Genomic DNA, 13,184 nt, shown 5'->3' with positions numbered 1-13,184 from the left:
AATTGTCATTATGTTGAAAGGAGATATTTGATATTCCTTTGGTCATTACCACGGTGACTGGTTTACACAAGTTCTCATATATACGTCAAAAGATTTTCGAATTACTGACCAGAAATAAATTTTTCAAAAATCATTGCAAAATAGCTCACTGAGGACCATCCATGTTCACTGCAGGTAAAAAAAAAATCAAAAACTTTTGCAGTGTATTAGAATTTTAAAATCCTGGGAGATTGAATACACTTACGGTGTTGGCGTCGAAGTAAAAAGTGGAGAGTCCGTGTTCGTTGTGCTCGTGTGAGTGGGTGTGATGTGGGAGGTTGGTGTGAGAAGGGTCGTGGGTAGGGTGGGGGTGAGCAGTGTGGGTGTGATGTTGCACGGCCTGAAAAAAAAACCCCAGAATGTACTTTATCAAGTGGACAATACACATACGAAATCTATATTAATCAGATGCAACGAATATAATTGTATATTGTTTAACGTCCTTCTCGAGAATCTTTCCCTCATGTGGGGATGCCACCGTGCATTACCGGTGAAAGGCTGTAAAATGTTGGCCTTTGTTCGTCGTTTATGGCCTTTGAGCAGGGAGGGGTCTTTATCATGCCACACTTGCTGTGACACGGGGCCTCGATTTTTGCGATCTCATCCGAAGAACCGTCCCATTTAGTCCTCTCTTACGACAAGCAAGAGGTACTGAGGACCTGTTCTAACTCGAAACCCTACGGATTCCAACGAATATAAACATACCCGTACCATACATAGTCAGTTATAATCTTAAAAATATTGTTGGTTTGTATTTGTTTTTAATTTTTTTTTTTTAAATTTGGTCAGATATATACTTTAGATTAAATGTTTTACCTGCGCGGCTGCTACTATCAAAGCTAGAACAAAAATCATGATGCGCCTGTACTGTGTGGAACTTTCAAACGACTAGAGCTAAACTGCGGTCTTCCATTATATAAGGAAATTGGAAGCGTGTTAATCCCCTGAAAATGACGGGTGTCACGGTCTTTATCCGAAGAAGACGATGATCTGCGACACAGGGGAATTAACATGTTGTTCAACCATTTAATATCGTCTTATGATAATCCTTCAGGGTGATCCCATCTGAAGGTTGACCTGAAATATCCAAAGCATGAAATAGATCAATACGAACTGTTTTAATATTCACAAAAACGTTAATATAATATACTTAACAGTAATGACCTGAGTGGTACACCTTGCCCTATGCCTGTGCGATGTTTAGAGAATTTGCCTATTATATGAGGATATTTGCATTTCAAGCTGTTTTCTCTGCGATTCCAATGTGATTCCATTATGATAGTTCCCCATATACTACACCAGCATGTAAATTTCTCACTTGCATTAAAATCATGCACTCAATGGGCAGGTGCTATTAAAAGTAACATGGAATGCCGTGTGGTGTTTCAATTTCTATTAGGCAATAATGATAATAATTTTGAGATGTCGGTTTTATATTTTCATTTCAAATATGAATAATCCCGTGGGGATCCAGGTTAGAATAGGTCCTCAGTACCTCTTGCTTGTCGTACAAGGCGACTACTTAAGTGGGACGGTCCTTCGGGTGAGACCCCAAAAGCCGAAACCCCGTGTCACAGCAGGTGTGACATAATAAAGACCCCTCCCGGCTCAAAGGCCATAAGCGCCGAGCATAGGCCAAAAATTTGCAGCCCTTTGCCGGTAATGGTGACGTCTCCATATGATTAAAAAATGTTCAAGTGGGACGTTAAACAAAATACAATCAATCAATCAATCAAATATGAATATAAGGAATCGCTGTCTAGTTTGTTAGATGTGTAAGGTGACTAACGACTAAGCCTACCATGTTTTCCACTGCGGTTAATCACCCGTACCTAACAAACTAGACAGTGGTTGCTTAAATACCTAAAATAACTATACATTACATCTTACATGGTGTCATTCATTCAATTTTAAACGACCTAGCTTTCTAAATTCCGTCAAATAAAATAATCACAAATACCTTTTATGTAATCCATTTACAAACAAGAAAAATTAGAGATATACGGAATAACACCCCCCCCCCCCAACAAAAGGGGGCGGGGTACTCTTTTCCCAGAGGAATCGAAGATCCCAGTGGTGTTGTTTTACTTTGAATTGCTCCAAAATGGTCACAATTAAATACATGTATTCATCCTTGCTAAATTCATGTATCTGTTGAGTCCTGGCCTTTGGATCCGTGCATCTTATACATGTTGATTCTATTTTGAGCAACAATACTGTGACTCAAATGTATCAACTATTTACATTATGTACTATAATTATGCAGAGCTATAGCGCCACCATATAAAACAAGTTAGTGTTGTAATGTATTCTTGTTATGTGTCTGTCTGTCTGTCTCTCGCTCTCTCTATCTTTCCCTCCCTCTCTCTCTCTCATATGACAATATCTTCAAAGTTCGTTTACAGAAATATTTCCATTGAAAGAAAAGTGTGTCTTGAGATAGAAGGTCTCTGCCCAGGCTTCAATTACAAGGAAATTTTAAAAGATTCACCAGGTTCAACTGAATCTAAGTGATGCGGGTCAGCAAACCTGATATCAACACGGATTCCATCGCCAGTAATGTTGATACGAACGCTGGTCCAACTGATGTTTCTGCATCAAGTGCATGCAATGTAACAACGGCGGATCCAGAAAAGTTCTTGAACGCGGGGGCGCGGGGGGTTCATACCCTTTCCGTCCCAAAGGACGTAAGCTTTATTCTAAAACCTAAATCCTAATCTTAACTTTAAAACCCGAACTTCGCTTATACCGCTATCAGTATAGCTTTACCAGTAACCGCAACATCTTAAAAACACACACACCCTTGAAACCTTGGCCTCATCCTCACAGCGTCGTATAGGGGTTCCGAGTCCACTCGTGGCCGTGTGACGTCCCTCATCCTCACATGCAACGTCAGGGGTCTAAATACACTCGTAACCGTAGGACGTCCCACAGAAGTTCTGAGTCCACGCTCATCGCAGTGGGATGTCAGGTACGACCACGGATGGAGTCAGGACTGTGGCAAGCCCTTTTACTATTTATTCGAAAAATAAGATATCTCTTTAAATTAAAGAGATATCTCTTGTTTTAAAGAGATATCTCTTTAAAATGAGAGATATCTCTTAATCTTAAGAGATATCTCTTTAAATTATATAAGAGATATCTCTTTCACTTATAGAGATATCTCTTTCACTTCGAGAGATATCTCTTTTACTTTTAAAGATATCTCTTACACTTAAAGAGATATCTCTTTCATTTTAAGAGATATCTCTTTCATTTTAAGAGATATCTCTTTCACTTAGAGAGATATATCTTATACTTTAAGAGATATCTCTTTCACTTAGAGATATATCTCTTTCACTTAAAGAGATATCTCTTACTTTGAGAGATATCTCTTTTACTTTGAGAGATATCTTCTTCACTTAAAGAGATATCTCTCTAAGAATTCCTAGAGAGATATCTCTCAAAGTATAAGATATATCTCTTTAGTCGTTGAAAAAGAGAAAGAGATATCTCTTTCCAATATTTTTATTAGTTTGAATACTTCAGTGCTCCTCCCTAAAATGGAAATCTTACCATGATGGCTGGGGTGTTGCTAAAACGCGGAACGGAAAATAGAACGGAAAACGGAAAATATATGCAATAATGTCATGAGGAGGTCAACATTTTGCAAAATCAAAAGGCTTATTTTGAACAAGGAATGCAGAAATTACAGAGAGAACAGGAAGTCATCCTCAGAATCCACCATTTCATATTGATACCTCATACTAAAGCATTATTATGTATTTTTACACGGTGTGTTTTGCGGATGAATGTACCAAAAGTGCTTGCTTAATATTTTGCATATAGTAAGTTTTAATAAAAATATTAAGCAAGCGCCTATTGGCACCATCATTTTCCCCGGCTTTGTCACCCCCCCCCCCCACCCCAGATTTTAACAGTATGTTGTTTCACAAATGAAGAAAAACTAAATAAGGTAACATACTGAAAAGAATTGAATTATGATTTATTACTTTATTCTGGCTGGTATGGTAAGAAAAGATTTTATGAGCCCATCCAATGAATAAAAGGTACACCCCCTCCCCCGAAAACAACATTGTAAAAGATAAAATAATTCTTTGAACAATTTCCCCTAAACATAGCCTTTTTAAATCGAACGTGCTTTTAATCGAACTACAAATGTTTAAGATAACTGAATTTGAATTTAGTTCTACACCTGGTACAATAGACATTTATGTATCACATCAAATTTTAAAGCGAACGAGTCCGGTGAAGAAAAAGTTTTGCCTCATTTGGGATGAATCTATGCGAAAGTTCGTACATTTACCGATATCCTGCGGATTAGTGTTGAAACTGAAGAGATACAGCTGGAAAGAAAGATTGAAACAAAACCTATGTTAACTAGGGTGAAGTTTACGACCAATAGTAAGAGGAATTAACAGATTCATTTCATAATATATGAAGTAGCTAAAAACCTAACACAGAATTTATACTTGAATGGAATTAAAAGTCATCTCATTCTTAATCCAAATGTTAAGCTATACAAGTATTAAAATTAAAAATTAACTGCCAGAAGTCCGCACTATTTAGGATTGGAGTGTTGCGGTTACTAAGTCTCCTGTTAGTTAAAAAATGATAAATCAGACAAAAGATGTTTAACTTGTTGACTAAATAGGATCATGAATTATTATTGTTTTATACATATCACACTCCTTGTTGTAAGTACACACATACACGGTATTATGTGTAAATACGTGTACATGTGCGTCAGTTAATGACGTTTTGCCACCGGGGGGGGGGGGATAAACCACGTGTGTTCTTTTCATTCTCTACCCATAGGTTAGGTGTCACTGCTCGCTAACACCCCTGTCATTGCCAAAATTTCGAAATTCTTGTAAAATGCCTTGTAAATCTTTATACTAATGTTTAACTAAATTCAATTAATCAATTTATAATGCAAAATTTTAAGATAATGTTGTTTTATCGCTTGTAAACAATTCCCAAATTGTTGATTTTAATCAAAATGGACCCCCCCCCCCCCCCCCCCGATTTTTACCATTATCTTATGTACATTAATCATTCTAATTCTTAAATTCTGTTCCGTTTCGTTTTCCGTTCCGCGTTTTAGCAACACCCTGATGGCTGCAATCCCGTGGGAAGATTTTGCTTTTTACCGCATGTGAAATGTATATATGTACAGGTAACAGAAAACAAAGACAATAAATTGATGAAATATGCGAGCTAGACTAGATTTCGCCTCTCGGCAACTTGACAATATTACCCCAACCACCTGTAGGCTGGAAGTATTTTCAATGAATACAGGGTAACACAGCTGTGCTTTCTTTTGTGATCTCGACCTTCTGTGACCTGAGACATTTACAAGTGTCTGTCTTCTTCAGTGAACGTTTACCACTGTGTCATCTCTCTCTTCTAGTTCATCTCCCTGTACCTCTGCATGACCATGCTGTCCAATGGCTGTGTTGCCATAATCCTGTTTGCCTGTTTTTCACAATGACCAACTCCTCAGAGTCCAATGCCAGGAATTGTTACAATTTATTTTTCATTCTCCGATTACCTTCTCTTGATATATGTTGATATCGTTACACGTCACAACACGAAGACTCCGCACTAATGATACAGTGGGCGATCCAGACGGGAGGGGTGTCGGGGGTTGGACCTCCCCCTTCGTCTATAAATTTTGTTAAAAAGGTAAAAATAACGCACTTTGAGGTTGGAATCCCTTCCTTTGAAAACAAATATTAATGGTAGACCACCCCTTTCAAAACGTCCTGCCCCTGTGATATACTGTCCTTTCAGTCAATCATTATTGAATATTGTAAAATGGAAAGGTGAAGATAACGAACTGTAACCAATCCCACAACCCCCCTTAGGAATACAAAAAGGAGAGCTGGGCAAACTCGGACCCCTGGATATACCAGTGGTGGGATCAGGTGCCCAAGAGGAGTAAGCACCCACTTTCGACCGGTCACACCCACCTTGAGCCCTATATCTCGATCGGGTAAACGAAGTAATCCGTAGTCAAAATCAGTGTGCCAATAACGGCCTAACAATGGGTATGAAACACGCCAGACAGCATTTGACCCAAGGATAAGTTGTATTGGTAAACTAGATCGTTATAATGACCATATAATTTGTGAAAAGCTGACGTTAAACGAGACGGTTGAAACCTCTGTAACATCAACTCGTTTGTCAGAAGCATGTCTCGATTTAAAAACTGATCATACGCAGAACAAGCTCTTGCGTATAGAATCAGTTGAGAGATATAAACACCACATGCAGGTGACAATGGAGTATTGCTACACAACTATGGGAAGTCGACAATGGAGAAGCTGAAATCATCCTGTTTGTCACAAAGCTGAATTGTTAGTTTGTTGTTAATGTAAATTTTCAATAACATATCTAACTATGAATTAGATGTGGAGGACCCTCGTACGTGTCTTTTATTTCGAGTTCACTAGGATATATATTGAATCAACATATATGAGTGAACATGATTACATGTATTGTTAAATAGATCAAATGTTGTCGATATATATCTAAATGTCGAGTTGAATTGAAGGCCACAGCTAGCAAGAATTTTTTCTTCTCGTGTAGAATTAAAAAAAAAAAAATCTGCCTCATTAGAATATAAAATCGAGTCAGCTAACAACGGAGCACAACTCGTGCCCCAGGGAATTCCAACAAACTGTTGAAAGACCTGATCACCAAAACTACGAAGATATATATTGTCAACGAGGAACTCTATATTAATGTAGCATATTTTTAATTCAAATTCAGAGCACCTGTGCGTGGAATCAGAGAGGTGTTCAACAGAGTAATTTTTTATAGATGACTGATCACTAGATATGGATATCTCCTTTTTTCAATTTTTGTTGAAGAAACAACTATGGTGTCAAAAAGTCTAGACTTCAATTCATCGTGAAGAATGGTCGCGTAAAGTGTTGAAAAGTCATACGTTTTGATGTTGTTGACCTGAGAAAAGTTTTGCTATTTCAAACATACTAAAAGTTCTTTACATCTTTTGTTTAGAATCCAAATTTGATTTACAATCCTTCTGGCATATGTAGTGACACAGTAATTAAGTTATTAAGTTTCTTCTTCACAGCTGTTAATATTTTCGTGAGGAGCAAAGAAAGGGTTGGTAGAACATCTACTGGATCCAACACTGTATGATATATAGCAAGTGCTGGAAATTCTAAAATTTTAACATGCACATGCCCATTCCGTATACATAAGTTACACTTATCTGTGATCGAATCAACATAAAGTCAAACTATTTAGCTCGGGCTCGTAGTACATAATTTTGAGGCGTAAGGTGGCGTTGGAATTTGTTGACAGTCTGGCTAAAAATTGTCAATATGATTCCTTGGTATATAATCAAACACTATCTGCAAAAACACTCTAAGTTTTGCACGTCGACAATAATCCTTCTTCTGCTTACATTCATCTTCAACAGGTAAGAATTGTTGGTGAAGCGCAGCAATGCAATATGTGAGGACGGTTCGAATTTGCTCATAGTTACATTAATTCTGCTGAATTTGCGCCCAGTTTTATGAGATTTTATTTTCATTTCAGATATTTTTCACTCATTCTTATAATATGGTCATTTATATTTGGATTAGCAGCCACTTATAGCTGCATAAGGTATGTGCTAATGATAGATGAAACGTGAGTAAAATAAACAGGTCCAGTCCAAAGACTATTTCTACCTACGTAGCTCTTAATAGCTAGGTATTTAAACCTACTTTAAGTAGCTACTCCTACTTACTTTCACCTGTTTTTAAAAATACAGATAAATTATATATCCTATGGCTAGTGATGTTCCAATCATTTATTATAATAAAAAATCAGTCGATTATTGGCAAATTCTGAGTGCTCGATTATGAAAATTTTATTCCAAATAATCGGTTTTTAGATTTTGGTTTCTCAAAGACCGTACTTTTTAAAAGAATATTCCTGTCATGACCTATCTATTAACCTAATTTATCGAAATGGCGGTGCACATGATAGCGAAAGTATCTATATCCGGGGAATAAAGCATGTTCACATGGTCAGATAGATGTACTTTGATTCAGGCATATAAACAAAGGTCCACCCATCAAAGAGAATATTGATGCGAACAAAGCCATGTGTGAATTACATAGATAAAACCACTTTCAAAGGCCACTGCACGTACGTATCTTGTTTTCAATATGCTGACAATAGATCTGATTTGTTTTTGTAAGTTAGTGACATGAAACTTTGATATTCAGGAATATAACCGAAGCAAACTATATCCAATTTTGGCGCGTAAACCCTTCTAAAAATCATATTATCTTTTATATATGTAATTAAAGGATATTAAGAAAGTAAAAGAATAACAAATACACACAGAAAATATTCATTTACACATTCTCAGCTGCAATAGAAACATTGACAAATACAAACATAGAAAATATTTATTTACACTTTTTCAGTAGATAAATGACTTTATCATAGAATTTCTCAATGTCCGATTATAATTGATAATTAGTTACAGTAAACCAATTATCGATTATGAAATTCTCACCGATTCCCATCACTACTTACAGCGTGACCGTGTTTTAGGGCGAAGTAAAAAATATTGGCATTAGTATCTAGATCCATAATAGGACAAAAAATATCCCGAAATATCAGCACCTAACGTGGGAGGACAGAGCTCAATCAAAGTATTCTAACTTTAGACATTTTTGATCTGCCTATTCATTGAATGCGGGAAATGCTATGCAACTGATGTAAACATTATTAATTTTTTCTCCAATATTTTTGTGGTAGTCAGTGTAAGTGAATTAAGAAATTTGGTACACACCACATTGCGCCATTCCAGCGTTTGGTCATAAAATGCAAGTAATGGAAAAGGTAGGTAAAAATAGCTACCTGGAGTAGGTTTAAATACCTAGGTAGCTAAATGTAGCTATGTAGGTAGAAATAGTCTTTGGAGTGGACGTGTTAAACCACAAATGGTTAAAGTATGCATGAAATAGTGAAATGTTTATATTGATTGACAGTAAGTATTCATGCAACCAGTGAAATATAAATCATTAAAGACTAGTCATGAAATTATTATTTTAAATTCTATCCAAATCTAAATTTGAAGTAGATCTAGTTAAATAATCGGAAATCTGAACCTTTTCCTTGAAATAATAATTTATATGAAATGTATGATTGCTACTCACAGGCACTGTGTTGGTCATTAAACATTTTTGAAATGCTAAACAGAGCTGCAGCATTTTTTGTTTCCAGTCAGATTTCTACTTTTATATTTGCATTTCCAGCATTGTCCAGATAACTGCCACCTATGATCCATATCACACAGGGGGCCAGTCTAGCCTTACAGGATTAAATGTCAAATTCAGTCTTGCCGCCATTGTCGTTAACCATTTAGCTGGCCGATATATATTTGTAGAACCGATCAGACTCAATCTTATCCATGTCATTGAAAGCGGACTCAAAGAAAATCCCGCCTCCACATAAATATACACTATGCCAACACTTTCTAAAGAAAGTTTGGTACATTATATTATGCTGAACATTACCCTGGTTCGTCCATCTGTCTTAACTTGAGAAAAGAACTCATGGATAGATAAACTTTAAAGGAATCTTTATATATATGCAAGATAAAGTTCCATGTTGTTGAAATCAAGTCAAATATTTAAAATTATGAAGAACAACTTGTCAAAACAATGCCAGGATGATGTAAATATGCACTTCAGTTGCTATTTTGATTTACGGATTTGACTCAACTTTCCATCTATCAAACTCTTGATGACTCAAAGTTTTATCAAGGTCCCTTGAACTTCGAGTTATTGAGAGTCACCTATATTCTTTTTACCATCTTTTCAGTTCAGACACACTTTTACCAAGTTTCCTGTTTATGTACCAGCGGATGAAAAAGGCAAGTCACATTCTCCTCAATAATGTTTCTGTAGTACATTGAATTTCATAATAGTATAGAAATGAAAAACAGTAAGTTCTCACAGTATTTAAAACACATCTATTGACTTTATTGCAATGCTAATGGGGAAAAATTGAATTCACAAAATAATCTGGGTAAATATGTTTTATGATTTGTAGGAGGCTGAGGAAGATGATGAATTTACTCTAATGAAAACAGTGTGTACTGTTTGTGGCCAGCGTCGCTGTCCAAGACATAGGTATAGTTGTCATATATCTAATGTGTCTACCAGTTCAGATCCTACTGTCAACAAAACTTAATTAGTAAAACAAGACACAGGTTCAGCTGTCATATCTAATGTGTCTACCAGTTCAGATCCTACTGTCAACAAAACTTAATTAGTAAAACAAGACACAGGTTCAGCTGTCATATTTAATGTGTCTACCAGTTCAGATCCTACTGTCAACAGAATTTAATTAGTAAAACAAGACACAGCTGTCATATTTAATGTGTCTACCAGTTCAGATTCTACTGTCAATCGGTCAGTTTTCCTCAGGTAAGTTAAGTGCTGGGTGGGTCTAATTTTAGGCAGGTGTGAAGCCCCAAGGGCACCCTGCTAGCTGTGTATACCGTCCCCAATACACAGGACGTTATCTGTGTTACCTGCATTACCTGTACGTTTTCTAAACATTGATAAATTCAGGTAGTCGTATTTTTCTTGTGCAGGTTAATCAAAATGTTAATAATTAAATCTAATGAATCAAACAAGTTTTAAAGGCTCAATAATTTTATTTTGTATAAATGAGGACATTAGCCTTTGAAAAATTAGGAAGAATATTCTTTATTCTAAGTTTTCTTGTATCATTAAACTGCTAAACATTGTTTCCGACAGGAGTTCCTGCATATTGTGGCAGATTTTCTGGCCATGTACTTTTATCGCCATGTTTCGAGGGAAAATTACGCTTTAAGTTTTCAACTGAGTTTTAACAAGATTTCTTTGACGTATTTACTCATAATTAATTTTTCTTCCTAAACATTAATTATATATGATTACCCAATGTTTCCAACAATAGTCAGTACTTTCTGTTTAGCATAATCAATGTCCGTGTAAATTATATTTTAACAATTCATAATCATCAACCGTACCCATTCCTAAGCATAACCTACTATAATCTATTATAATTGTATGCAAAATTTACTACCATTATTGTGTGACTATCTCTACGTGAAAAAAGCCAAAACCGTTTCCCTCTCGAGCTGGTTTCCACGGTAAGCATAAAAAGATTGCACAGGCGCCTTGATCGCCAGATAAGGTGTACACAAGGGCTAATAACTAAATGTCCATCAATTTCTAGCATCCAATCTGAAGCTTAATTTCTCCTGAATGACGAGGGTTCACAGACCAGGTAAATTTGAAGGCGGTGCTTATTTTCTTGGCCTTTAATGAGTAAAATAAGACACAAGTTGAGCTGTCGTATCTAATGGGTCAGCCACTGTCACACCAATAGGGAGGCTACTGTCAACAATATTAAGTAAAACAAGGAAGGAAATGAACCGAAAATTTTCAGAGTGATCAGTTCTTCCAAATCAGTGTTTGAAACCTAAATAAAATACAATTTTAAATTTCAGACCAGAGCTCAACATACTTGCATTTCAACCATGGACTTACTTAAAAGTCCGAAAACGAGTGGATGAGTCTATTGAAGAGGTGTGATACTTTATGCAGTTAAAGGACATTGGATACAAACACCCCTCCCCTTAAAATATATCCTCCAAGAAACAAGTTATAGTAATTTGTGAAATATTCTGTATCGGTTTTATTATTGCTGCATCTATGCTTATTCTTGCATTTTGACCTAAAGCTGGCATTTATATCTATGTTAAAATTTATGTTTACGATAAATGAGTGGGGTCATTTGAGGCCAGGATCTAGTAATTGATGGGTACCTACTGACACATTTCTGAATTCTAGGCATAAATTATTTCAATCATTATCGAATATAGTGTAGTCATTTTCCTTATAAATCTTAATACATTACATCTTTAAACAAGATTTCTGTCTTGTATTTCAGTTTGCAGACATTGTTTTAAAGGAATTTCTTTACACCTGGTACAGGTATGTACATGTATGTGAGGGAAATTAGCTGTAATTCTGTGCCATCATGGCCAGTGTATCTCTTGATAATTCCAATCTTATTTATTACAATTGTTTTGATTGGACAAAAATAAAGCTGAACAAGATTTTACACATCAATAAATCCGAAAACGCGATGTATTCATACACGCCTGAAAACAAACAACATAGTGCGGGGAAACTATTCAAATTTTTGCAATTGTTAATAAAGTGAATGAATTGGAATTATAAGAATCAAACATTCTTTTGGAAGAATTTATCGATGTGTAAACTCCGGACATTTTACTCACAAACTTAGCATAAAAGTGCGAAGCACTTTTATTCAGTTTGTGAGTAAAATGTCCGGAGTTTACACATCGATAAATTCTTCCAAAAGAATGTTTAATCCTATATTAAATTGTAAAATAAGGACGTTGATATAGACTAGTGATTGGCACGTAAAATTAACTATGCAGTATTTTTATTACTTTCACATTTCCGAGTTTGAATTTAAACTTCATTTACAAGTATAACTTTGTATAATGCTTGATATGGCCTTGTGTAGAGATCTCAGTGAAGACGAAGGCTTTCCTGATGAGCTGAAGACCAGCATTCGATTCTTGGCCTCTGTTCTACTTAGAAGATTAAAGAAGGTACAGTGGTGTCATACAATGTAATGTATAATATAGAAAGTATTAAAAAGAAATTAAAGATATGTTGTGTAAGAGTACAAGTCCATTTATTGGTTACTGTAGCTGATTAAGCTGACAGCTAAATTCTATCTGGTATTAACATTACCAGTCCATTTATCGGTTACTGTAGCTGACAGCTAAATTCTATCTAGTATTAACATTACCAGTCCATTTATTGGTTACTGTAGCTGACAGCTAAATTCTATCTGGTATTAATATTGTCCATTTATTGGTTACTGTAGCTGACAGCTAAATTCTATCTGGTATTAACATTGTCCATTTATTGGTAACTGTAGCTGACAGCTAAATTCTATCTGTATTAACATTACCAGTCCATTTATTGGTTACTCTAGCTGACAGATAAATTCTATCTATCTGGTTTTAACATTTTAGAATCATCACCACTCACTTCATCGTCACAAACCAC

At 35.8% G+C, this 13,184-nt stretch overlaps 1 protein-coding gene across 2 annotated transcripts in view; it reads left to right on the top strand.

The window, feature by feature from the left end:
• The first annotated feature begins 7,329 nt into the window (after positions 1-7,329).
• LOC125646164 (sorting nexin-14-like) overlaps positions 7,330-13,184 on the top strand; it is a 37,922-nt gene continuing 32,067 nt past the window's right edge. For both annotated transcript variants that reach the window (XM_056141462.1, XM_056141461.1), the window contains exons 1-7: positions 7,330-7,495; positions 7,615-7,683; positions 9,901-9,952; positions 10,132-10,211; positions 11,582-11,660; positions 12,025-12,068; positions 12,631-12,718. In XM_056141462.1, the coding sequence (XP_055997437.1) occupies positions 7,398-7,495; positions 7,615-7,683; positions 9,901-9,952; positions 10,132-10,211; positions 11,582-11,660; positions 12,025-12,068; positions 12,631-12,718 (510 nt within the window). In that variant the 5' untranslated portion in view covers positions 7,330-7,397. The remainder of the gene's footprint in view (positions 7,496-7,614; positions 7,684-9,900; positions 9,953-10,131; positions 10,212-11,581; positions 11,661-12,024; positions 12,069-12,630; positions 12,719-13,184) is intronic.

Source organism: Ostrea edulis, chromosome 6 (genome assembly GCF_947568905.1).
Source record: "Ostrea edulis chromosome 6, xbOstEdul1.1, whole genome shotgun sequence".
Taxonomy (NCBI): Eukaryota; Metazoa; Mollusca; class Bivalvia; order Ostreida; family Ostreidae; genus Ostrea; species Ostrea edulis.
Note: the sequence above shows the minus strand (reverse complement) of the source record. Positions and strands in the feature narration are given on the sequence as shown.